The 26,303-nt window shown below is 34.1% G+C and overlaps 2 protein-coding genes across 4 annotated transcripts; both read right to left on the bottom strand.

The window, feature by feature from the left end:
* Positions 1 to 17: 17 nt before the first annotated feature.
* On the bottom strand, positions 18 to 961 carry LOC110729435 (iron-sulfur protein IND1-like). The gene is made up of 5 exons (XM_021909170.1): positions 950 to 961; positions 736 to 879; positions 535 to 625; positions 299 to 444; positions 18 to 62 (listed from the first exon to the last, which is right to left on the bottom strand). Exons 1-5 carry the CDS (start codon positions 959 to 961, stop codon positions 18 to 20), a joined length of 438 nt encoding a protein of 145 aa, XP_021764862.1.
* A 7,752-nt stretch (positions 962 to 8,713) lies between these two features.
* Positions 8,714 to 16,279, bottom strand: LOC110729381 (50S ribosomal protein L7/L12-like). Of its 3 annotated transcripts, XR_002512914.1 has the most exons (4): positions 15,704 to 16,276; positions 15,349 to 15,592; positions 11,551 to 11,640; positions 8,714 to 10,630 (listed from the first exon to the last, which is right to left on the bottom strand). XR_002512914.1 is itself a non-coding variant. In XM_021909112.1 (3 exons), exons 1-3 carry the CDS (start codon positions 15,936 to 15,938, stop codon positions 10,596 to 10,598), a joined length of 291 nt encoding a protein of 96 aa, XP_021764804.1. In that variant the 5' UTR covers positions 15,939 to 16,279; the 3' UTR covers positions 8,714 to 10,595. The 3 variants fall into 3 exon arrangements, 1 of the variants encoding a protein (XP_021764804.1); XR_002512913.1 differs by having other exon boundaries at positions 15,349 to 16,268; XM_021909112.1 differs by lacking the exon at positions 15,349 to 15,592 and having other exon boundaries at positions 15,773 to 16,279.
* Positions 16,280 to 26,303: the final 10,024 nt, after the last annotated feature.

The following is a 26,303-nucleotide window of genomic DNA, read 5'->3' as shown; positions in this document are numbered from 1 at the left end:
TACTTATATTTAAGTCATTATGCTGGTGGCAGAGCCTGAAGTGGTATTAGGCTTCTTCTGATCTGATGGAATTTTATGAACCAGATTTCAAAGTATAAAACTTATTTATCTTCTTTAAATCCTAAATTAAGGACATGCTTTAAGTGAGAAAAGAGGTTTTAAGATAATCAGAACGAAATAGTCACAAAACATATGGCTAATTTGGTTTTGCATCGTAGTTGCTAAACTTTCTACTTATTTTATAAATTCTGAATATCGCCAACAACGCAGGAGCACAAGCTAAATAAAAACTACATACCTGCTCTGCACACAGATCCAAGGCTTCTTGTGGTAGATTATCTGGTAGCTTATCCAAGCTAGCTTTGGTAGATAAAGCTTCTGATAATTGTTCAATAGCAAAAGATCCACTTTTCACAAGCACATCCCTTTTACTGTCCCAAGCTTCTGACAGAATTGAACAACTTATGAATAATTGGATGAGGAATAACCAAGGTCAACATTTTGGATAAGAGATTTTATAAAAGATCGAAGTACCATATTTCAGAATCATTTTTATAAACTGGCTGCCATTATTCCAAAGTTTACCTAAGCACAGTTTTAAACCCAGGTCTCCCATACTTGTCATCTGGTGGGAAATATGTTCTACCCATCAGTGGCTTAAGATCAGGTGAAAGGAACATAAACAAGCAATTTAAATAAGACAGCTAAAAATGAGTTTAAAGGCATTGCTATCACCATTTCTAGTAGCCTGCTCTCAGGTGAAACCATTGTTGGCAAACTGGGACCATAGACATCAGCATCGAAAATACCAACTCTAGCACCCATACCAACAAGAGTATAAGCTAGATTAACAGCAACAGTTGATTTTCCTACACCTCCCTATATATTGCAAGAAAAGAGAACGATGTTGAATAAATTAAATCCCAGGAAATAAACCAAATTTTGATACAATAGTAGCCATCATAATTTGTTGAACAAAATGTGTTTCACAACAACCCAAAATGATAGCCAAGATAGTTGTTAAACAATATATAATCGTAGAAATTGATGCTGAAAATGTCTCAACACCTAGAAGCTAGAAGCCGAGACTCAATACAATCTTGGGGAATATTAAATAAGAAGATCATCAATTAAATATGTACCACATTTGAAATTGATAAAATAATAGGATTCATTGGAGAATATTGTCAAACACTTAGTGTGCGTCAAAATTTAAGCACAAATTAGTGAAATGCAAGTACCAAAATTGACAAAAATCAATCTCTATAACCATTCATAACCTCAGAAATTATAAATAAAAGTTCGAATTACACTATAAAGTACCCTAAATTAACAAATGAAGCAAAAATTAAAACTAAAATCAACTAATAAGTACTCAAATAGAAATCGCCAGGAAAAAAATCGAACGGAAATTCAACGAAAATCGCCAAAAATCGCAAAAAAAAATTGACAAAAACCTTAAGTAATCAAACTAAAATCAAACTTTAATCAACGAAAATCAAACTTAAATCAACGAAAATCAAACTAAAATCAACGAAAGTTATATATATATAAAGTAGGCATTTTTCGAGAGCATTCGGCGTGAGTTTTATTTTGACCAGTGAAAAATTAGATATACATTTTAGTTTAGAATTAAAAAATTCATTCGCCACCTAAGAAAAATTAACGAATGAGATTTAAGAATTTAAATTCAATTTCCACGTAGCTAAAAAACGACTAATAGTGATTGAGGATTTAAATAATTAAAAAGCCAAAAACTAATCTTTGGATATTAGAGATTTTATCAAAATAACGGATAAATATAATGTAAATGGATTTTTAAATTTTATTTTACTTTTAATTAATTTTAATGTCATCAACAAAATCATCAAATGAATCGCATTTTTTACTTACATTATAAATAAAAATTATACATTTCTAATAAAAATTTAATCGCAAAATTATTGGAATTTAAATACTAAAAACATAATAATTAAAAAAAACTTAGACTTTAAGTAAAAAAATCTAATATATATAAATTAGGCATTTTTCGAGAGCATCCGGCGCGCAACATAAGCAAAGGTATTATTTTGACCAAATGAAAATTAGATTTGTATTTTTTTTAAAATTAATAAATTCACTTGCCACCTAAGAAAAATTGACGAATGATATTTAAGAAATTAAATTCAATTTTCACGTAACCAAAAAACGATTAATAGTGATTAAGGATTTAAATAATAAAAAAAGGCAAAAAAATTGTCTTTTAACATTAGAGATTTCATACAAATATCTGATTATTATAATGTAAACAGATTTCTAATTTTTATTTTACTTTTAATTAATTCAAGTGTCATCAACAAATTAAATCACGTTTTTAATTACATAAAATATAAAAATTGTTCAATTCTAATAAAAAATTAATCACAATATCATAGGGATTTATATAATAGAATTTTGACAACTAAAAAAACTTAGACTTTAAGTAAAAAAAAAGGCATTAATTTACTTGGTTTATGTAAAAGAAATTAGAATAAAAAAAAATATTATAGAGATCCATAAATCAAAATTAATATATATAAAAAAAAAAATGCATCGCATAGGAGGCATTTTTTGAAAGCATTCGACATGCCATCAAGAAAAAATATTATTTCAAGCAATGAAAAATTAGATTTATATTCTATTTTAGAATTAAAAAATGTATTAGCCATCTAAGCAAAATCAACAACTGAAATTTAAGAATTCAAATTCAATTTGTCAAAGGAATAATGATTTAGGATTTAAATAATTTAAAAAACTAATAATTATCTTTTCATATTAGGGTTTAAGTTATTCAAAATACTAAAAATTATCTTTTAAGATTAATAATTTTGCATAAATAGCTGATGAATGAGATTGTGTTTTATTATGTATTTTAATTTTAATAAATCAAAAGTTTATATAAGTAAATGAATGAAATAGTAAAATTAATTAAAAGATTTAAAAACTTTTAGTCTAAGACAGTACAAAAATATATGGAGTACCTAAATGAAAAAAAAGATTCATATTTTATTTAAGAATTAAAAAAAATAATTGCTCATAAGCAAAATTAACGAATAAGATTTGATATTTTATGTGCCAAGTTAAAAAAAAAACCTACGAATAGTGATTTAAAATTGAAATTATTTAACAAAATATTATCTTTTAACATCAAGTATTTTATTCTAATATCCTACAATATTTATAGTTTAGATATAATCATAAATTTTTCCACATAACTAACATCAACTAGGTCGCATTATAAATTGCATAAATTTAATAAAAAGTACCTAACTCCATTATAAATTGCATTAAATTAAAAGTACCTTTACAAGCAATAACAAATTAATCAAAATATTATATGATCTAATTAAAAATATTATATTTTCGTGGAATTTATGTATTAAAAAAAACGTGCATTGCACGGGCTTTTAGATTTCTATTTTATTTTATTTTAAAAAATTCCTCGCCACCTAGATAAAAGTGACGAATTAGATTTGATATATCTCTAATTTTAATGCCACGTAGATTAAAATCCACGAATTAAATTATTTTCATGGAAAAAAAGTAAAGTAAAAATCCAATGATATAGATATTAAACGACAAATAGATATTATTAATTAAATCACTATACTATCTAAAAACTATTGAGGTTCCTGGCCAAGAATTAAATTATTTTCATGAAAAAAAATAAAGTAAAAATCTAATGATATAGATAAACTACCTAATCTCCAAAAAGATATTATTAATTAAATCACTATACTATTTAAAAACTATCTTCATGAGGTTACTAGCATAGTATTGAAATATCTTTGATTGAAATATTATAGGATAATAAACACCCACTACATATAAATATTATATGACGCAAAACACAAATAATATCTTAGTCACTATTCGTAACTATACTTTTTACCCATTAATATTTTATTATGTGTATGAATGTTGGTATTTGATGGTTGCATATTGAAATAATATTCATTATAAGATTTGATAATCCTAACTATGATTTTTTTTATTTTTATTGATAACTATTTTTAATTTATTTTAATAATAACCCAATAAAATAAATTAAAAACACTTATAATCATATCATAAAACATACCTACCATTATAAGATAAATTTTGATGGTGTTTACGATAAGAATTAAAAATTGTTCATTAATTATAATTAAATCAAATTTGTGATACCTACCATTATAAATTGACGCATCATACGACACCAACAAAATTTTGTATCAATACAAAACCAAATCAAATAAATTTTGTGTTAGTAATTTTGTGTCAGTTTTAGATCATCAATGCGTGGGTAATTCTTAGCTAATTTTTTAAATTTATATTAGTAATTATTACTTACATTGTGTTTATTTTGGGATACTTAAAAATTTTATGTTTATGTTTTTTTTTACATGCAGATCTAATTTAGTCAGAGAATTAAATTTGAGCAAAAATGATTGAAAAATCAAAGTACGAGTTTCTCGCCTGTTTGACGTACTAAACTTTCGCAAACAAGATAGCTTAATAAGTTTGGATATGGTCCTATTGGACGAGGAGGTATTTCTTATAAAATATTTACCTCTATTAATTTTTTTTTAAAACCTCTTTAGTTTTTATTGTAATTAATTAACTTAATTTCTTATTTTTAATTACAGGGTGATTACATTCATGCCTCAATTAAATCCAACTTTGTTCAACCCTTTCGTGCGAAATTGATTGAAGGAAAAGTTTACACCATTAGATACTTTTCAGTCGTTCTAAATAAGAATCAATATCGCGTTGTCAGTGGCAACAAAATAATGATTCAATTTTTTCAAAGTACTGTTGTTCGAGCGATTGAGGATGATGAAAAAATTCCAATGCATATATTTATTTTATACAATTACGTTCTTTAGATCAATTTCGCAACAATTATTCACTTCCTGGTAAATATATTGATTTATTTTATCTAAATGTATAGATTGTTTTATATCAATTTTATTTTTGCTAATATTTCAGTGTTCTATTTTTCTACTTTTGCATTAGACGTAGTAGGTATGCTTGTGAAGGAAATTGGTGATTCTATCGAAATAGAAGATAAATGGTATGCATGTTTTTTATTATATTTAAATAATTCTTCTTACATATATTTATTTTATATGTATCTAATATTTTTTTGTTTTTAGGGGGAAACGAGTTCAAATTAAGCTTTGGAATAAAGTTTTTGTGGAGTATAAGAAACAGAAAAACCAACTCAATGATTTCACTAAACCTTTTCCAATTATAGTTACGTCAACGATGGTGAATGAGTTTAATGGTAATTTAAGTTTATTGTTGTTTATTATTTAACTTATTTTATTTATTTATTTATCTATCTATTTATTTATTATTATTACTTAATATATAGGTACTTTTAATCTAACCTCTTCGTCATCGACCAAAATCTATACAAATGTAGAAGTTCCAGAATTTCAGGTCTTAAAAGACATTTGGAAGTATGATTTCTCTTTCAAAATTCTTTTTTTGGTACATAGCGTATGCTTTTTATCAATAAATTGATGTTACTGCTACACATAAAAGACACTACTAACACTATTGTTTGAAGATATAATCAAATCTGTTTGTTGCTTTTGGTGGGTCCATTATGCAAGCTTCGAAAGTCCATCGACTCTTATTATTTATATTTTTTAATAATTTTTTGTTTTTTTTATTGTAGTGAAAAATCGGAAAATAGTACTATTGAAAAACTTGAAATACAACGTACTTCTATAGACTCAGAAGAAATTATCTCCAAGAAGATTGATATATGAATCACATCCAAAAAAACTGTTGAAATGGTATTATATTCAAAAATACTATTTTATAATTTTGAAGTATTATTTAATAATTAGATTTATATCATACAAACAATTTTCCATTAATTTCTTAAATATAGGATTTAATCTTCTACTGTAAGGCTAAAGTAGCTGATATCATGGGTGAGAATGGTTGTTATTATATCTCATGTCCGGTTTGTAAAAGACACGTCACTCCAAGATTGACGGATTTTTTATGCATCCTTTGTGAAAAATCAGTCGAAAGACCAATACCAAGGTTAGAGATCTACGAATAGTTTATGGTTTAAATGTTAGTCATATTTAATTAGCTATTGAAATTATATTTTTTTATAACGACCTTTAGGTATCGTTTGGAGCTTGGTGTTGAAGATCATAGTGGTTTGACTATATTTGTTATATTTGATGAAGAAGCTAAGAAGTTAATTGGTCAAGATGCAAGTATAGTTTTTGAAGCTCATATTTATGAAAAGGTTGTCCTTTTTAAATTACTTTCAAAAAATTTAAATATTTTTTTTTCTTAAAAAACAATTATATACTATAATGATTATTCAAAATATTGATTATATAATAATATATTTATTGTATATTAATCTTTTGCAGGCCAATAACAAAGACAATGCTAGCGATAATTACGCAGAATCAGAAATACCAAAGATAATTAAAAATATCATTGGAAAAGAATTGATTTCAAAGTTAAAATCACTGCTTATAATCGTAAAAGATCACGACAAACCTTCACTGTGATGAAAACTTTTGAAACAATTATTCTTGAGGTATGTTTTAACTTTTAAAAATTTTGAAAAAATATTTTAAACTTTTCCAAAAAAATAAGCGTTATACTAACTATTTGATATGTAGGACGACAAAGAAGCTACAACAAATAAAGAAGAAGATACAACTAAGGATAATGGAAAACGGTCTCATAATAAATCTGATAATAAAGATGATAAAAATTCTAGCAACACATTTAAAAAATCAAAGGTATCTATCTAATTTTTCTCAAAAATTAGCTATTTTAATTTTAAATTAATATACTAATTAACCGTTTAAAAATCTATTTATATTGCAGGCTTAATTTCATGATCAAGATAACAAGTTTTACAGTGCGGAAGGATATTCAAGCTTCGAAATTATCATCCATTATGTAGTTTTTATATACTTCATTAAATAATCATTGATAATTTTAGATTTTAATTATTATGTTAGTCATTAGACTATTTAGCAAATACTTCATATGATTTTAAATTATTATGTACTCCCATATTTAATATTTTAACTTTTATAAGAGATCTTATACCTTTTATTATTACTATTGTATTTCGTGTTAATATTTTCGTGTTTTTATATCACATATCACTTGCACACATGCAAAAAACAAAATATACATGCACGGTTATGGCTCAAGACCCCACTAAATTAAAATGATATCACATATATGCACATAAAAATAGGTTTCACAAAATTAGGTGAGAGTCAATATTGGCTATGATTTTGTCCACAAGCTACCAAAAACGAGTATATATCTGAAATTAAAAAGATATTCTTCTTAAAAAAAAAATACTTTTATTGTAAAGATATTACTCATAACTCTATATTCTAATCCTAACCCAACTTTAATAAAATTATTATCATACCTATTTGAATTATATATAAGACTACAAATTATCTTTTTTTTAAGAGCTAAAAAATTATCTTTAGATATTAAAATTTAAAAAAAAAACAAAAACAAAAAAAACAACGCGATATTGATTATTATTTGTGATATGATTTTATGTTTTTTTATTTTTTATTTTTTTTTATTGGGCTAATTGCGCGTGATCAAATTTGGCATGTGTTCTAATTTATATCATCCGTCATAAAGATGATAAATATTCTACCAACAACACATTTAAAAATTATATACTATTTACAAAATAATATACTAATTATCCTCTTAGAATGAGGCTTTCACAAAATTATATGAGAGTCAATATTGGCTATGGCTATGATTTTGCACAGAAGCTACAAAAAACGTGTATACAATGCTATTGAAGGTGGGGGTGAAAAAAAAAAGGAAGTGAGAAAAGAAGTAAATAAAAATGACCAAAAAGTATTAGGTGAAAAAAGAGGACCCATATAAAGTTAGAAGGAACAAGATAATCTTTTCATGTGTGATAAAATTTTTTTTAAAAAAAAATTTAAATTTAAAAGATAAAATTTACTTTTATTGTAAAGATATTACTCATAACTCTATATTCTAATAACCCAACTTTAATAAAATTATCATACCTATTTGAATCATAGTTTTTATAAAATTACATATCTGCAACTCAAGAAAGAACACAATCATCGTACAGTGAATTTATTCTAAGATGTACCATGAACCAACCAAGATTTCATTATAAAAGCTTTGCAAAGAGAAAGAAGGAAAAGGAGACGATTGATACTCAATGAGAAAAAAGCACGAAGACAACTTCATATAGCCAGGTAATTAATATAGAACTTAACTTGTTCTTTCTAATTTAATTAATCAACATATCAATCTACTGTTAATAATGACTTGAAAGTGATGTTATTTGATTACCATTGAGAAAAAAGTTGCTACATGAAACCGTATGTAATACAAGAATTATACGCTCTCTTTGAAACAATATATGCTCTACGCTCTGTATAAATTATAGCAAGAAAATGCTCACGTCTAAGTCGAACAACTTATCATGTTCCCAATCCAATTTTAGTTCATAGCTTTGTATAAATAGCGTTGTACACAAAACCCAAGATTATTAGGACATAATTAAATTTATAACTATTAAACACATGCTACAACATCAACTATGGATCTGCTTAGAGTATTAAAATTCAACAGTAAAAGAAAAAAAAAAAAAAAAAAAAAAAAAAAAAAAAAAAAAAAAAAAAAAAACCACAAATAGAAAGGCAACATTAGATCACCCAAAACCTGCAATATATAAATTTACAATATTTTTATAAATTGCTAACACTTTGCTCATCTTTGAATTCTATGTGTAGATTGGCATAAAGACAAAAGAAGGCGATTAATAAATAACAAAGAGAATGGACAAATGCAATTCGAAACAACATCAGCAGGTATCATAAAACTTACCAACTTACCTTGCACTTTCTTTAAATCACTATCCTTATCTAAGCATGAATTAATTTAATGTACAAGAACAAATAAAGAAAGCTACAAGTATATAAGCTTAGGCCTACCTGAATATGAATGTCCAGAGTGTGGTGCATTAATGTGGTACGAAGAGAGAGTTAAGAAGAGAAGCACAAAGAACAGGACAATCTTTAACCTATGTTGTCAAGAGGGGAAGTAAAATTACCCAAATTCAAAGAAACACCCAAGTTGCTGGAAGAATTGTTGAATTACATGGGAGACAAATGCACATCAGTCTTCAGACAACTTGTTTGTATATACAATTCATGTTTTGCATTTATGTCAATGGGCGCTAAGATTGATAATTCAGTAAACACAACAGTAGGCCCTTATGTTTTTAGAGTAAGTGGGCAGAATCATCATCGAATAGGGTCTCTTCTGCCAGTAGATGATAAACAACCATCATTTGCACAGCTATATATATATGATGGTGCATTTAAGAACAGAAGTTGTTCAAAAGAATGAAAACAGCCCAACATTGAATTTTGAATTACTCTCCAAATTGAAAGCAATGCTTGAAAAAGTAAATCCCCTGGCACAAACCTTTAGAATGGCACAACAAGAATAAGACAAAATGTGGGAGAAAAGTGGACCATAAGGCTACTTGGTACAAGGGACAACAAAAACAAAGCGTACAACATGCCAACGTCATCTGAGATAGCTGCACTTATAGTAGGAGATATTGGAAATAACACATATGGAAGGGATATAATAATTGAGCACAAATCAGAAGGATTACAAAGAATAAGTGAATTACACCCAAGCTTCATGGCTTTACAATATCCTCTGCTATTCCCATACGGAGAAGATAGTTACCATCTTGGGATAGTATATGCTAAGAAAAAAGGATTAGGAAAAGGCAAGAGGGAATGTGTGATCATGAGGTTAACTACTTATCTTATTCAAATTAATATGCACGTTTTTACTAATCTAACACATATATAAACCTCCAAAAAAAATACGAGAATTTGTTTACTTATATGACAATAAATTCATATTTTCTAAACATAATTCCTTATATTTTGCTGCAGGTCAATTACTTTTACAATTTATTGTAGACTGCTATTGCGCGATTGAAGAAGAAAGGTTGTCATTTATCCGAAACAACCAACATCAATTTAGGTGCAAAACTTACAGCAACATACGAGATGTTGTGGTACAAGGAGACATGAATGGGGCAACAGTGGGAAAAAGAATTGTCCTACCAGCATCATTCACGGGAGGACCAAGATACATGTACCAAAACTACCAAGATGCCATGGCAATATGTAGACAATATAGAAGCCCACATCTATTCATCACATTTACTGCTAACACAAAGTGGCCAGAAGTACAAGCAATGTTGAGTCACATTGAAGGACAAAAGTCAGAAGATCGACAGTATATCATGGAAAGAGTATTCAAGCTCAAACTAAAACAGCTCATGAAGTGTCTAAAAGAAGACCATTACTTTGGGACTGATGTGGCAGGTAAAAATTAAAAGAACCTAAAAAAAATAAAAAAATAAATCCAAAATAGGGAACAAAAGCCATAACTCAGAAGATAGAAATAGAGAACCTAACCTAAAAACATGCCCGATCACTCAAGTAAATTTATAATAACTGTGACCTAAAGACTTCCCATCAAATTCATGCAGCTCGGTAGTTTCCCTCTTGGTTAATATCTGTAAAAGTAATTTAAAAAAGAATTTTCAAAGTTATGAATGCGTACCAGTAGCAGGACGCACACACACACACTTCAAACACATGATAATAGAGAAACATGATATAGCGTTTTTGTATTTCATTCATTTTGTTTCCTTAATCTACTTTTATAGTTTTCCATGGTTTACTTTTTAGTTATAAGCAAACTTTAATAATTTACGATGAACTGATGATGAGCAAGTTAATTAAAAGTCAAAAAAGAAAAAAAAAAAAACAAAAAAACAATAGCAAAAAATGCTATAACTAACTTTCAGTAATGTATGACTGAAATACAGATGTTTGCAATGTGGAATTTCAAAGGAGGGGGCTACCTCATGCTCATATACTTTTATGGATAAAGGAAGAAGAATTACAACGCACTCCACAATTCATAGACACAATCATTCAAGTAGAGATCCCAAACAAATAATCGAAACCAGAATTATATGAGGCCATTACGCGTTACATGGTTCATGGTCCATGCGGAAATTTTAATCCGAATTGCCCATGCATGGTGGATAAGAAGTGCAGCAAAAACTATCCAAAGCAATTCAATCAAGAAACTGTTTTTGATAATAATGGTCACCCTGTATACAGAAGAAGGGACGACGAAAGGAAGTAAAAAATTTTACAACTAATACTTACTAATGCCATAAGTTGCTTCATACTCAAATCCCAATATAAAACTCGCAGGTTCATTAAAAAGGGTGATCATCTAATGGATAAAAGATCAATAGTTCCATACAATGAAGGCCTACTACTAATGTTTGATGCTCATATTAATGTGGAATGGTGCAATACCACATGTGCTATCAAGTACCTGTTTAAATATATATGCAAAGGACCAGACAGAACAACCATGATAATTAGTGACGACCAAACAGATGAGATAAAATCGTACCTTGATTGTAGGCATATCTTAGCATGTGAGGCCGCATGGAGAATTTTCGAATTTGAATCCATGAAAGAAGTCCTTCAGTCATATGTCTACCTGTACACTTGGAAGGAGAATAGGCGGTTGTTATTCGAGACAATGAGAATTTAAGCATGCTCATGAACAATGGAGAAGCCAATGAGACTATGCTCATGGATCGGAATGGATGCATACCAATGCAATTGATGAGGATGCAAGGTCCTTAACATATGCAGATTTCCCTACAGACTATGTATGGACTACCATTGATGAGGTTGATGAGCTTGGAAATACAAAAAAGAAAAAATCATGGGAGAAACGACATCATGGAAAAAGCATCGGAAGAATAACATATGTACACCCAACAGCAGGAGAGAGGTACTACCTTCGTCTACTACTCAACATTGTCAAGGGTCCTAAATCTTTTCAGGAAATAAGGACAATCGATGGCTACTTGCATCCTACCTACAAAGAAGCGTGCTATGTTTTGGGACTACTTAGCAATGACAAAGAGTGGCACGACTCTATACAAGAGGCCAATCAGTGGGCAATGCCATCGCAACTACGAGAACTATTTGTCACACTACTTTTATTCTGTGACGTGACCGACATATTCAGCCTATGGGAAAGTAGCTTCAAGGCCCTCTCAGAACACATACTACAAAAGAGAAGGCGATTGTTCAAACATCCAGAACTAATACTTACAGAAGATCAAATAAAGACATTCACCCTATCGGAGATTGATATTTTTTTGTCTATGGCCACGGAGGGACTGGAAAGACTTTCCTATACTACACCATATCAGCAAAGCTTCGTGCTGAAAAGAAAATTGTTCTAAATGTGGCGTCATCAGGTAAGGCATTAATCTTTAAAAATGCTATTAGTAAATTCAAATGCTACTTGATATTAAATTAAAATTCATAATTGACAGTAAAATTAGTCACATCTTTACGATATGTAATCTAGGTAATATAACAAAAAACAGAAAAAAAAAATAAAAAAAAATTCCACTAACTTCTCTTCAAACAGCAAATTAGGTATTGCGGCCCTACTGTTACTTGGAGGAAGAACAGCACACAGTAGGTTTGAGATACCGATTGACCTACTAGAGAATTCAACATGTAATATCAGTCGTAAAACACAGCATGCAGAACTACTACAACAAACATCGTTGATTATATGGGACGAAGCACCAATGGACCACATGTTTGCATTTGAAGCACTTGATCGCACTATGAGGGACATTGCAGGGTACAAGAACCCAAACGCAGCATCTAAGTTATTTGGTGGGACGGTGGTATTACTCGGAGGAGACTTTCGGCAAGTACTCCCCATCGTGCCAAAGGGAGGTAGACAAGAAATTGTCCAGGCTTCGATCGATAGATCCCACATATGGAAAGATTGCAATGTGTTTATACTGAAACAAAGCATGAGGGTACGAGAAGGGAACACCGAGATAGAGAACTACTTTAAAAATAAGAGGTTCAATGAATGGCTGTTAGCTATGGGAGATGGAAGGCTTGAAACACAAAATGAAGATCATGAAGTCGAAAGAACATGGATTGAAATACCAAGTAAGAATATAGCAAATGTGGATATCTTTGATCTGAAAATTGTCATGGAGACGATTTACCAAAAATTTGAACAAAGAAGTGATGCCAACTACTTGAGGGAGAGGGCTATACTCACACCCCTAAATGATACTACGGATAGCATAAATGACTACATGATGGGTCTCTTACCCACAGAAGAAAAGACCTACAAAAGTTGTGTGAAATATGCTTATCCTCAACAGAATGTGACCAACAATTTGATGCATACCCTACAGAGTATTTGAACAGTCTAAAGTTACCTAGCTTACCCCACCATAAGCTAAAGTTGAAAGAAGGAATGTCGGTCATGCTTCTTAGAAACATAAACCCACCACAAAGGGCTGTGCAATGGAACTCGCCTTATTATTACGCATCTTGGGAAGTTTGTAATTGAAGGAAAGATCATTACTGGGTCTAAACAGGAAAACAAAGTTTTAATACCTAGAATTGTAATGACATCAACAGACCACAAACTACCATTTATATTGAAAACAAGACAATACCCTTTAAAGCATTGCTATGCAATGACAATAAACAAGAGTCAAGGACAGTCACTTTCATATGTGGGAGTATACCTACCGAATCCTGTTTTCAGTCACGGACAACTCTATGTGGCAGCATCAAGAACAACTTCACCAGAAGGCCTAAAGTTTTTTATTGATGATTCTTTACAAAAGTACAAAAGGAGCACAAAGAACATCGTCTACAAAGAAGTTTTCTCAAACTTACCCTCTGTGTAATAGTCATAACTTTTATTTTAGACCCAAATTTTTCATATAAACAATATTTTTTATTTTAAGCAAAACACGATTTTTTTTAAAACCAAACCACATTAGTCATATAAAGATTTAAATTTTTTAAATAATCCATATTATTCATATATAGATTCTCAATAATAGTGGTTGTTCCCACTCAATGATACGATATAGAGGAGTACATTTTACAACTCAATTAGTACATGAGCAACAAGAATGAGATAGTATATGTTACGTTAGTTAGTTACAATTGTGAACAACAAGCAACCACTACTATGCCATGATTATTTTCTATTAACTTCTCTATCTTTACTTTTAAAATATTATTTGTCAAAATTAGTTAAAACTCAACCAAATAAATCAAACTTACAAATAATAATAATAATAATAATAATATATATATATATATATATACACACACACACACACACACACAAAGTGTTCCAAATCTAGCCAATAAACCTCATGATTGACCCCAATGATTTAATCCTTGAAACAACCTACACCTACTTTTTCTCCTAATATGTTAAGCAAGTAAGCAACTTTAATTTTTGTTAGAAATTTAGAGTGTATGTGGAGAACCCTCTTCGAGGGGGCCGCGCCCGCGGTGGGTAGGGAGAGTCCGCGGCCAGCCATCTCTAGAAACTGAGGGTGAATCTCAAATCACCTCGCCCGCGGCGTGGACCACCGCTCCCACGGCTCAGGCTGCCGCGCCCGCGGCTCGCGGCAGTTGTGTTTCTCCTTTGTTCTTTTATTAGAAACGAAAGGATGTGACATTCAGTTTTTGTTCCCTCCTCTCCAATATTCTATCTTCTCTACAATTTTATTTGAAGAAACTTGCAATCTCTTCATCTAATCTCTATCAATTTAGCCAAATTTTGTGAATTTGATCATCTAATTTCGTCTCTTAGTGCAAAGAACGAAGTTTTGTCTTTTGTATCTCAAAGAGAACTTTCGGTATAAAGCCAAGTATTGTTGTGGGGGAAATTAATCTCTTTAGGAAAGTGTTTCACACGCCTAAGACAAAGTATCAAGGTTTGAGACTTACGTAGTCATTACAATTCTCATGTTCATGTTCTTTGTGAAGGCTTGGAAGTGAGGCAAGTATTATATCTTTCACCTTAGTTAAATTCATTGTAAATTCTGTAATTCTTCGAGTTATTAGTGCTTGGTTTGAATACATATTGTTGTATTGATTTGATTGTATAATTAGTTTCAATTATACACCGGTTTTAGGTTTTGTTCCCACAAGTTTGTATTTGATTTATACTAGTTAAAACCTAACAATTTTATTCACATTTAACACTGCAATATGTATAACATCCAACAAAAGTATCATAAAACTTCAATTTCTAATTTATGCTCTGCAACATGTAACATTTTTCAACTCAATTCATGATGACAACAACTAAAAAAAAAAACACTGATTTTTCCCTTACCTTTCTTTCCTTGCCCTTCTCTCTCCTACTTCTAGCAATCAGTTTTGTTCGATTTGTTAATCTCCTTCATAGACATATACATAGCTGCTCTGATCTTTCTTTTCTTCCTCCCTTTTACTACTTATTATTGAAATGCCGACAAACAAAGATTATTATAGATAATCTTTGTTAGCACTAATTTTGTTCAAATGCTATCAATTTTCACTCAGTACCCTAAGAAGATCATCCAACCAAAGTGGGAAGACTGACAAAGAAGCCGCAAACAAAGACGGTGTTAAAGATAATACTTGAATTATTCAGTCTAATCAGCTGGGAAAAGTTAATTCTATTTGAAATTTATAAATAATAGCTTCACCTTCTTCTTTAGTAAACCCTTTCTTCACAAATGCAGGTGTTTTCTCAGCCAATTATGTTAACTTCTCACCTCTTTTAATCACCTTTAAATTCTTCCCTGCATCAAACTTCTCCAATTTCACATCGAACATCGTCTTCTCCTTGGTCTCGGCCTCTACACTAGGTAGGGCTGGCCTAGAAGAGCTAACCCCAGCTGACAATACAGCAAACACGACAATCTTTAGGAACATCTTCATCTAAAATAGAATAGAGTAATCATGCACTATAGCAGCTTAATTGCAATTCGATCTCAATTTTGGAATTTTGATTGAGCTGATGTAAAGAGAAAGTGGAATGAGAGAGAAATTGATGGAATAAATTGTTTTACAAAGTATTTTAATGGGATTCTGGTGATTATTGAACACGGATTTCTAATCGGAAGTTTTGGAAATGAAGGATAGAGAGAATGATTTCTTGGTTTGATTTGATTCGGTTAGGGCTTATTACAGTGAAAAATGAAACAGTTGAACAGGGCTTATTCTTTCAAAGAAAGAAGTATTTATTTTTAAACCCAAATTTTAAAGTTTTTTTTAAAAAAAAACACATACAATTCCGTTAATGATTATCTACAACATATACTAAAAATGGGTGCTAACTGCTAAATAATATTTGCAATAAAGTGTTTTCTTTCCTCTTTTAGTAACATTTTTTTTTTCTCAAAATACCCTCACTTAAAAATTATTACCACATAATACTACACATAATTACAACTCATTATAACTCTAATATGAATTAATTATCTAAATCTTCCCACCTAAATAATCAGATTATCTTTCTCTCCTTCATCTTTCTTTCTCCTCCTTCATCTTTCTCTCTCCTTCTTCTCACCAACCACGCCAAACACCCAACACCATGTCCACCCTCTCCAACACCATCTTACACCGATTCCCCTGCCTCAAACCACCATTGCCGCCCACCAACAGCAGTCGTGCAATTCCGGCCCTGCCAATCACCAATTCACACCATAACAGCCCCTTAATCTCTCACCTCGCTGCACCTCATCTTCTTCATCTCTTATCTCTCATTATCAAATTCCACACCATCCTTTAAGTGGATTCCAGATCTGGTTGTTTGTGGGTGGTTTGCGTGATTCGTCGGTGGATTTGGTGGGTTGTGGGTGGATTTACAGGTTCGTGGGGGTGGTTTGTGGGTGGGTTTGGTGGTTCGTGGGTTTAGTGGATTTCGGTGGTGGTTCTGGGTTTGGAGATTCTGGGTGTGGTTTTGGTGGTTCGTGGGGGTTCAATTTGTGGGTTTTGGTGGTGGTTGTGGGTTTCGTTGGTTCATGGGTTTGTGGGTTTTGGTGGTGGTTGTGGGTTTTGGTGGTGTTTGTGGGTTCGTGGGTTTTGGTGGTGTTCGTGGATTTCGTTGGGGGTTCGTGGGTTTTGGTGGTGGTTGTGGGTTCTGGTTTTGGTGGTTGTGCGTTTCAGTGGTTTTGGTGGTGGTTTCTAGTTCTGGTTTTGGTGGTGGTGGTGATTGTGGGTTCAGATTTTGGTGGTGGTGGTGATTGTGGGTTCAGATTTTGGTGGTGGTGGTGGTTGTGGGTTCGTGGGTTTTGGTGGTGATTAGTTGTGGGTGTCGGTGGTTTAGGTGATTCTGGGTTTTGGGTTTGCTGGTTTTTGTTAATTGTGATTTTTTTAGTTGGATTAATACTTAATTACATGCTCTTATATTTCAATAATCATGCTTTAAAAGTTTTGCCCAGGCTTCCGCGAAAAGTACATTTATTGCAAATAATCGTTAACGGAGGTAGTATATCATAAACCATTAAAAAGATTTTTTATAAAAATACAAGTGCTAATGATTAGTGTGCTAAGTTATAGATAAAAATTTAAAATAATGATATAAGATTAAAAAAAAATTAAGATACAGATAACAATTCAAAATATTAAATAAGATTAAAAAAGAATGATAAAATTTATGTAAAGAAGATATGATTTATTGTATTTCCTTATAAATAGACATTAATTTAATTCATAATACATGCACCACCAATTAACCACACAATACGTAGAAATAATAATAATCGGTTTCTTTTCATAGTTGAAGACCCAACCTAAAGAATAATCTTGTCACCAACATTCATCGGAGACCCAAGATACATGTACCACAAGTACAGAAAAAGAATACACACTACATAATTGGGCTGAAAAGGGGAATAAAATAATTCTGCAAGCAACATTCACGGGAGACCCAAGATACATGTACCACGGGGCTGAAAAGGGGAATAGAATAATTCTGTTAGCATCATTTACGGGAGGCCCAAGATAATGTACCACAACTACAGACAAAAAATACACTCTACATAGAGGTGAAAGAGAGAATATGTTTGAACCTAGCAAATTGATTTTTAATTATATTATTAATAAAAAGTAGATTTTAATTAATTGTAACAGTTTTTCCTTTCTTTGAAAACAATTGCTTTAGCTTATCCATTACAGTAATAATTAGGGGCCGTTTGGTTCGCACAAGGGAATCGGAATGGAATTTAGAAAGGGAAGGAGGAGAATGGAATGAAACCCTTAGAATTTAGGGTGTTGTTTGGTGAGAATGGAGGAGAATGGAATGAAACCACCATAGAACCACCATAGCACAACCATTGCACCCCTTCCTTCATTAGTTTCCACCTTCTCCAGCCACCATACTTCCCAACCAACACCATTCCGGGACCGGCCGTCCCTCCTCCGACCTTCGCCGCCTCTCCCCTCACCTGTGAGGTCCGTCGAACAGCAATCCACACCGCAACCTTTCTCGTCCTCGACCTTAGCAATCCCGATTGAATTCCAACCAAAACGCATCTATCGAACTTCCCCAGCAACACCGAGGGTTGGGCCGTAATTCCGACGGTTGTTTGTCGGACCTCCTCCGACCTGGTGAGGTGCAACCGGTTGTTCCGGTGGAGGGAGGGTTTTTAAGGGTAACACGAGGGTCGGGAGAAGGGTTTTCGGGTGGGAGAAGGGGCAGCGAAGAGTGGCGAGGGTCGGAGGAAGGCCAACGAGCATCCGGCGAGGTGAAGCGAGTTTCGGCGAGGTATAGCAAGTTCCGGTGAGGTGCATCCAGCTGATGAGGTATGGTGGTGGTTGGGGAAAGGGAATGGGAAATATAGGGGGGGAATGAGAGTAGGAGGATTTTGGGTAAACCCAAAAATAAAAAGGGGGAATGGGAATGACAAAAAAGGGAAAACAAACACCAACAAAGGTAATCATTCCCATTCCCTTTCCCCATCACAGCGAACCAAACAGCCCCTTAATGTCTTCGTATTGATGACTTTATCTGTTCTTATTTAATAATAATAAAAAATACCAAAGTCGTGCATCGCACGAACTTCACACCTAGTTTAAGAATAAATATATCCTCTTTCAATTGTTTTGTTTTTTTCTATTTCATTCATTTTTTTTTTTTTTGAAAATTTATGTAAATATCAAACTATTTTGTATGGGAATAACTAACATTTTCTTGCTTCTTTTTTTTTATTATTATTATTTTTTTATTACTCAGCATGATTATTTATTTCAAATTTTAATGTAAATTTTAGTAAAAACTTAGGCCTTATTTTCCTCACCTTATTTTTGATGAATTGAAGTTATTTTTCACTAAATTAAATTTATTTTTACTGAACTGAATTTATTTTTACTATTTAAAACTTAGGTTTCTAATTCTCTGCTATATTTGTTCTTTGAATTACTAACTTTTACCAATTAAAGCTTATATTTACTGAATTGAATTTTTTTTTGCTCAATTTAATTATTAAATTTACAAATTGAAATTATTTTATTAAATTTAAATTATTTTTATTAACTATTATGAAGAGAACAAGACTTTATTATGTCAGATTTCTAAATTTGGATTTATTGTGATCAAATTGAAGTAATGCGTTTGTTTTTAATTATTTCTCGAAATGCGTGCATGTAGAGCTAGTATTGGACTATATTATCGTTCGGCCTATTGGCTGTCTGGGGTTCATAAAATAAAATGTTAAAGCCTAGACTCACGTAGAGCATGTTTTTCAGGCTTAAGATGCGGTTTCAGAGTATTGTAAATTTGTAACCTAAGACCCATTTGTCAAGGTATCCGTTGCCAAGCTCTTTATGGCCCAAAATTGGGCCCAGTGCAATAGCTAAATCCAAAACAGATCAAAAAAAAAAAAACCTACTCTACTTCTTATGAAGTACCTTTTCAAATCTTTTTTAATCGCGATTCCGCTGGCTGTCTTTGTGTTATACGTTGGAAAAAAAATATCATATACGATCTTGTTATTTTATTTATTTATTTATTGACATGAAAAAAAAGGATTTCATTAATGAAAGATAGTTAAACGACACTTATAAACAATTCCGAGCAAAATTAAAATTCCAATACAAGTACAAATTACCTTAAAACTAGTTACATCGCATATTCGATCGACGATTGCCTTAATAAAAAACTTCATCCGAGGCAATACAATATGTGAGTTAGCACTAATTCGGCTTGAGATCTACTGACGAATAGTTGTTTGAGTGAAAATACTCATATACTCTTCAATACTTCCGGAGATTATGAAACCCTAAATCTTCAATCTTCAACAGACAAACACAAAAAGAAATTAACCCTAATAGAATAACCACCATCTCAAAGATGGGATCCATTTATTGAAAACAATTAAAAAGTTTTTGTGGGGCTTACCACTGGTAAAAACACCGATGAAAGCCCCTATAAAGATTCACAAAAGAGATCAGAAAAAAAGAGATGAAGGAGAAAGAGAGAAAAGGAGAAGAATGAAGGAAAACCTTCAAAAAAAAAAAGAACTTCAAAAAAAAAAAAAAAAAAAAAAAAACTAGCAATGGAGGCTAGAAAAACCCTCCCAAGAGAGAAATCCTATAGGGAACCAGAAAAACCCTCCCAAGAAGAAACCCTATAGGGAACCAAAAATTTCTTGTTAAATTTTGTTTTAATTTACTCTTTTAACAACATATTAAGTTTGTAAAATTTTTACAAACATATAATTTAAGATAATGATATAATATGTGCATTGACGAATGTGATAATTCAAATATCTATTAACCTATACTAAAAGCAAATCATTCAATGACACTTGTCATTACCTTGTGAAGAATTTTTTCCTGCCTTTTTCGCTTTTTTTTTTTTTTTTTTTTTTTTTTTTTTTTTTTTTTTTTGCAAAATCTTTAAGTAAACTATTTATACCTTATGTATTTTCTTTTCAGTTTGACAATCATATTCCATAATATACCCAAATAAAATATTTCTAAATATTTTTTATATACTTTATATATTGTAATATAATTGTCAAAAATATTTAACAACCGTGCATTACACGGAATTTTAACCTAGTTGTAATTATAGAAGAACGATGGAAGTATTTACTAGTGTGAACTCATGGATTAGCACGACTTTTATTCAATTGTCAAATAAAGATAATATTGATAGACAATGTGGAAATTATAAAATATACAATGTAAGCAATTTTTTATATGTGGCCGGCCACACCATGTGGTCGGGGTTACTCGAGTTACTAGGTCTGGGGCTACTTGAGGGATTCGGTCAGGGGTTACTCGATCATGGGTTATTTGAAGGGTTACTCGAGGGGTTACTCTTCAAGGGCTACTCGATTAGGGGTTATTTAAGGGGTTTGGTCAGGAATTACTCGATCAGGGGTTACTTGAGGGGTTACTCGGTCAGAAGTAACTCAAGTAACCCCTGACTGAGTAACTCGAGTAACCCCTGACCAAGTAACTCGAGTAACCCCAACCACACAGTGTAGCCAGCCACACAAAAAAATCCCTCACAATGTATATATTGATTTTTTAAATCACAAGATTTCTCCATTAAGGAATTGATTTTTAAAAAATAAATTAACAATATGGTTATTGTTTGTAGGAGTCAAAGTTTGTCATGTTTGTATACTCACCAAAAATACATGTTTTAGTTGATTGTTGTGTGAAATTAGGTCAGTAAAATAAGGGATTTGTTAAACATCGCCACAAATTACTACATAAAGCCCACAAAATTCACTTGGTTTCCCAAAATTGCCCTTGACCTAAAAAAAAAAAACACTCACACTCTCATCACTCACACTCTCATTGCTCATCTTCTTTCAACCTCTCTAAAAAAAAAAAATCAAAATAACGGCAATGTCGAGGCGGCAAGGCAAGGAAGTGGCGGCGGCGGCGGAGGGAAGGATGTCCCAAGGTGGAAAGGTATATTTTGTTTAAAAAAAAAAAAAAGGGGAAAACCGCCGTGAACGCGGTGGGGCGCCCTGGCTGGACGCCCAGCCGGCGGTGGTGGCGCCAGATGCAGACACCGCCACCAGTTGGCTGGCGCCTGGGCTGGACGCCACCGCCACGGTTGTGGCGTTTAGTCTAAGCGCCGCAGCCGTGGCTGTGGCGTCCAGCCCAAACGCCAGCCAACTGGTGGCGGCGTCTGCATCTGGCGCCACCACCGCCGGCTGGGCGTCCAGCCAGGGCGCCCCCCCCCCATTTTTTTTTTTATTTTTTTTTTTTATTTTTTTAAAAAATTGTTTTTAAATTTTTTTTTTTTTTTTTTTTGTAATATAATTTTGAATTGTTTTTATATTTTGTTGTTTATTTTTATAAATTTTTTCAATTTCGTTGTATTTTTTCTACGTTTATATTTTGTTTACTATTATTTGTATGTTTTTAGTGTATTTGATTTGCGATGATGATTATTTATCGTATAAATTTTTGTATGTTTATATATTTTAAAATTTTGTGTAGGGTGTCATGGTGGGGGGAAGAATATAGAGCTTCTTAGTAGAAGTTATTCAGTGGAGAGGTCGGGGCATAGACATGTCAGATCCCGTGGTATTTCGGCCTCAGTTCGTAGAGAACGGATCCACCGTCGGGATGAGGATGACGATGACGATGATGATGCTGAGGAGGGTGACCAGGAGGAGGAGCAGGAGGAGGGCGCAGATGAGGATGAGGATGTGGACGATGGCAGTGGACCGTATGATGATTACGGTCCATTCAGTCAGAGGGTTGATGACATGTACGAGACGCATATGGTGGAGGTGCGTAAGGGTAGGGGTGGTAGGTTTGTTAGTAGATCTGGCACATCATCTGCGTCCACTGTCTCTGGGGCAAGCAGGAAACGGTCGAGGGCGGGTAATGATTCTTGGGTTGTTAGGAGTGAGGTGCCCGGTGGGCCTGTTGACGGGAGTGTGATTCCTAGCTTTCTAGGACACATAGCTGCCCGTATTTGGGAGGACCAGGAGAGGCCTTCAGTTACGGGGTTGTTGAAATGTCATACCCGGGAAAAGACTTGTAGTTTTTTGCGTACATGGGCTGAGGCCTGGCCGGCGGAGAGCGAGATGTTCGAGCGACTGGAGGGCACTGGGGTGAAGCACGTTCCTGCCACCATGCACGATAAGATTGACATTACGCTGATCACGGCTTTCATTGAGCGATGGCAGCCGGATACAAACTCTTTTCACCTTCCGTTCGGTGAGATGACAATCATGTTACATGACGTCGAGGCCATTCTGGGGATTCGTGTTGAGGGTAAACGACTTTGTGCTGTGGATGATGCGGATCAGGCAGATTCGCTGGCGGAGTTGTTGGCGGTGGACAGGGCTGCACTGTACACCGAGGCGCTAGGTGTTTGGGAACACGGAGGTGTGAAGATCGCATCCGTGTTGCAACGGTGTTTGTACCCGAGTGCACGTAGGACGCCCGACGCACAGCTGAGTGCTTATGTTTTTCTACTCCTCGGATGTACCTTGTTTCCGGATAAGAGCGGCGGAAACAAGCTCAGGCCACGCGACATCGTAGAGGCGTGTGACCCCGACAGTGTAGGCCAGTTTTCCTGGGGATCGGCTACGTTGGCGTATTTGTATCGCTAACTAGGATTTGCGAGTCGGGCTGACGCGGCAGGTATCACTGGGTGTCTGACTCTATTGCAGACTTGGATATACGAGTACTTTCCTGCATTGCGACCACATCGTGACCCAGTTCCTATTGATGAGGGGATGCCGCGTGCTTGTGCGTGGAGTCCGCGCTCGGAGAAGAAGACCGTTGACCGCCTCCGATCGATACGGTTATTGCTGGACAGGCTGTCCCCCTTAGAGGTAACGTTTATTTATAGAGTCTACATTTTATTATTTGCACATATTATATTCATGTTATTATATTTTATATGTTTTAATTGTACAGGTGAACTGGATGCCTTTCGGCCCGAACCCTAGTGTTAGGGTACCCAGGACCCTGTACACGGGACTCATTCAGTATCGTGACATCGTCGAAGCGTACATGCCCCAGCGTTGTCTTCGCCAGCTTGGATTTGTCCAAGTTGTCCCTCCTCCCCCGGCGTGCCCGATGAAGGCGGCCCGACCTGCATCGTCGAGGGAGTACGTCGTGGAATGGCCGGATATCATGACCGGGACGTGGGACCAGTTTCCGATGGTGGCTCGATTATGGACAGCGGAGTTGCAGCGGCCGCCCTCTGGGGTTACTCCCATGTGTGACCATTACTACATGGAATGGTTCAACCGGTATTCGCACCCGAGGTTGATCGCTGATCTCGACCACAGCGATGATGATTATGTGCCACCGCCTACTGCCACGGAAGCGGTATGTCTTTTATTATATTTATCGTTGTCTTTTAATTAAGTTTTATTTGTTGTTATTGTATTTCATCTTCTGTTTTTTGTTGTATGCAGTGGATGGGAAAGATAATGCAAGACGTTCAGAAACTCTCTCTTGAGAAGGACAGCATGAGTGCAACAGGGAGAGCTGTTGTTGATAGTCTGGAACAGACCCTTGCGCAGTGGGAGTCGTCGTCGAGGAGGGATTACTGATGGTTATTGTATTTTATTTATAGAGCATTATGTTGGACATTATGTTGTAAAATTGTAACATTTTAGATTGTTCTTTTAGCTTCCAACTTAAACATATTATCAGTGCTGTTTTTAAATTTTGATATAACCGTTCGTGGATCCGCGCAACTTACCCATGCAACATATAGAATGCAGTAAGCAATACAATATAAAATATTAATGTTCTCATTAAAAGAGCAACGTACAAATAAGATTACAAATAAAGAATGTAAACAAGAAAAACTAAAATGCAGCTAGGGTGTTCCATTCGTGGATCCGGTCATTATATAGCGCATCCCAACCCTCTACGCTCGCTGTGCGAATGTTGTACCACCGAGGTATAATCGGTGGCACCGGAAAATCGGTTGACATGTCTAGTCGAATGAAATGTCTGTATGACGACCCAAGAAACGCAATAGCTAGCTCTCTGACCGGTGTGGTGACAGTCTCACGCGACCGCCAAGGGAGAACCGTGGTACAAGGATAATAAGCTTGACTATGCACTCCCAGGCCGAAATGCATGACTGCGCATTTGTAAATGTTTGCAACGGCAAACAGATCTAGGGGCGCGTCAAAATAATGATTTTCGCCGCAAGGTCCACCTCCCCACCGGATACGCCGGAGAGCGCCATCCAAGTCATCCTGGTACACATGACGATAAACATTTCGGTTAGAGGCAATTTCGCTGTACATCAACTCACGCACCAAACCGTAGTTGTCTTCGCCCATTTGAAAAACATCAGCCACGACCCGGAATCCGCAGTTACCATCTCCGATTACATCATTCCACCCTTCCACGTACGACATGATGATCGCAGGTATCCTTTCCTTGTACGGAAACTGATCAACATCGTTTCTTCCTATTCACCAAATAATTAATTATAGACAGTTAAGAAGACAGGAGTAACACTTTAAAACTATGTGCAATAAAAACAACCAAAACGTACCAGTTCTCAGGGGCATATTCACAGACGATGAAGATTGACTACGACTAGATGACGATGTCCGACCACGAGAACGACCACGACCAAGACCACGGATATACTCAAACGCACTCCTGTTCCGCCGTTGTCGACCTCGAGGACGGTCAACTCCTTCGGGTTCCTCATAATCTAAGTTAGACGGGTGGAACATGTCATGAAGCACATGAGTAGCGTCACGAATAATAGAAGGATGGCTGGAGGACACTCGGTCGTACATCGAACGGAACTGCTCCAACTCTTCCTGTTCACGGTCGGCCGTTTGATTGTCTGCATGCTCACCAATAACAAGCGTCCTCCAGAATGAATGGACCTGATCAACATGTAACGACGCCCTTTCTTCTGTAATAACGCGATGAATGGTGCATGCGCAAGGTAATCCATGAGTTACTGAAATAGTACACCCACACCGAGTATACACTTCGTCAGCCAAGTCCCTCACCCTGTTCAGCTCAGTGAGAATCAACCCCAAGCAGTAGTGCGACACACGACCATGGAGAATCTTAAATATAAAATGGCTATACATCGTACCATGTCGTCGTCTGGAGTCCTCTAGAGAGTTCCTGATGTCGTTCTTCTGAGTTTCAATTGACTTGTTCAGTCTAGCGAACAGTGTATCCAAAGCAGCGGTCGATGAATCAATCCAGTCCTTGGTAGCTCTATGAGCGCTCTCAACTCTACATGTTGTAGTGTTCCCAAAATGAAGTACCTGGTTTGTCCAATATTTAACAAACTTTTCCCTATGAGGGACCCAT

Source organism: Chenopodium quinoa, unplaced genomic scaffold (genome assembly GCF_001683475.1).
Source record: "Chenopodium quinoa cultivar QQ74 unplaced genomic scaffold, ASM168347v1, whole genome shotgun sequence".
Classification (NCBI taxonomy): Eukaryota; Viridiplantae; Streptophyta; class Magnoliopsida; order Caryophyllales; family Amaranthaceae; genus Chenopodium; species Chenopodium quinoa.
Note: the sequence above shows the minus strand (reverse complement) of the source record. Positions and strands in the feature narration are given on the sequence as shown.

Bases quoted from the DNA above. Each gene is read 5' to 3' on its own strand.
- LOC110729435 (XM_021909170.1), bottom strand. The intron at 445-534 runs GTACTTCGATCT...CAATTCTGTCAG, and splicing joins AAAAATGATTCTGAAATATG to AAGCTTGGGACAGTAAAAGG. The intron at 63-298 runs GTATGTAGTTTT...AAATTCCATCAG, and splicing joins TGGATCTGTGTGCAGAGCAG to ATCAGAAGAAGCCTAATACC.
- LOC110729381 (XM_021909112.1), bottom strand. From the start codon at position 15,938: ATGAAGATGTTCCTAAAGATTGTCGTGTTTGCTGTATTGTCAGCTGGG. The intron at 11,641-15,772 runs GTGAGAAGTTAA...CCAAGTGTACAG, and splicing joins TTTAAAGGTGATTAAAAGAG to GTAGACATATGACTGAAGGA. The intron at 10,631-11,550 runs GTACGATTTTAT...TTACTTTTACAG, and splicing joins AAGATATGCCTACAATCAAG to ATATTAACCAAGAGGGAAAC.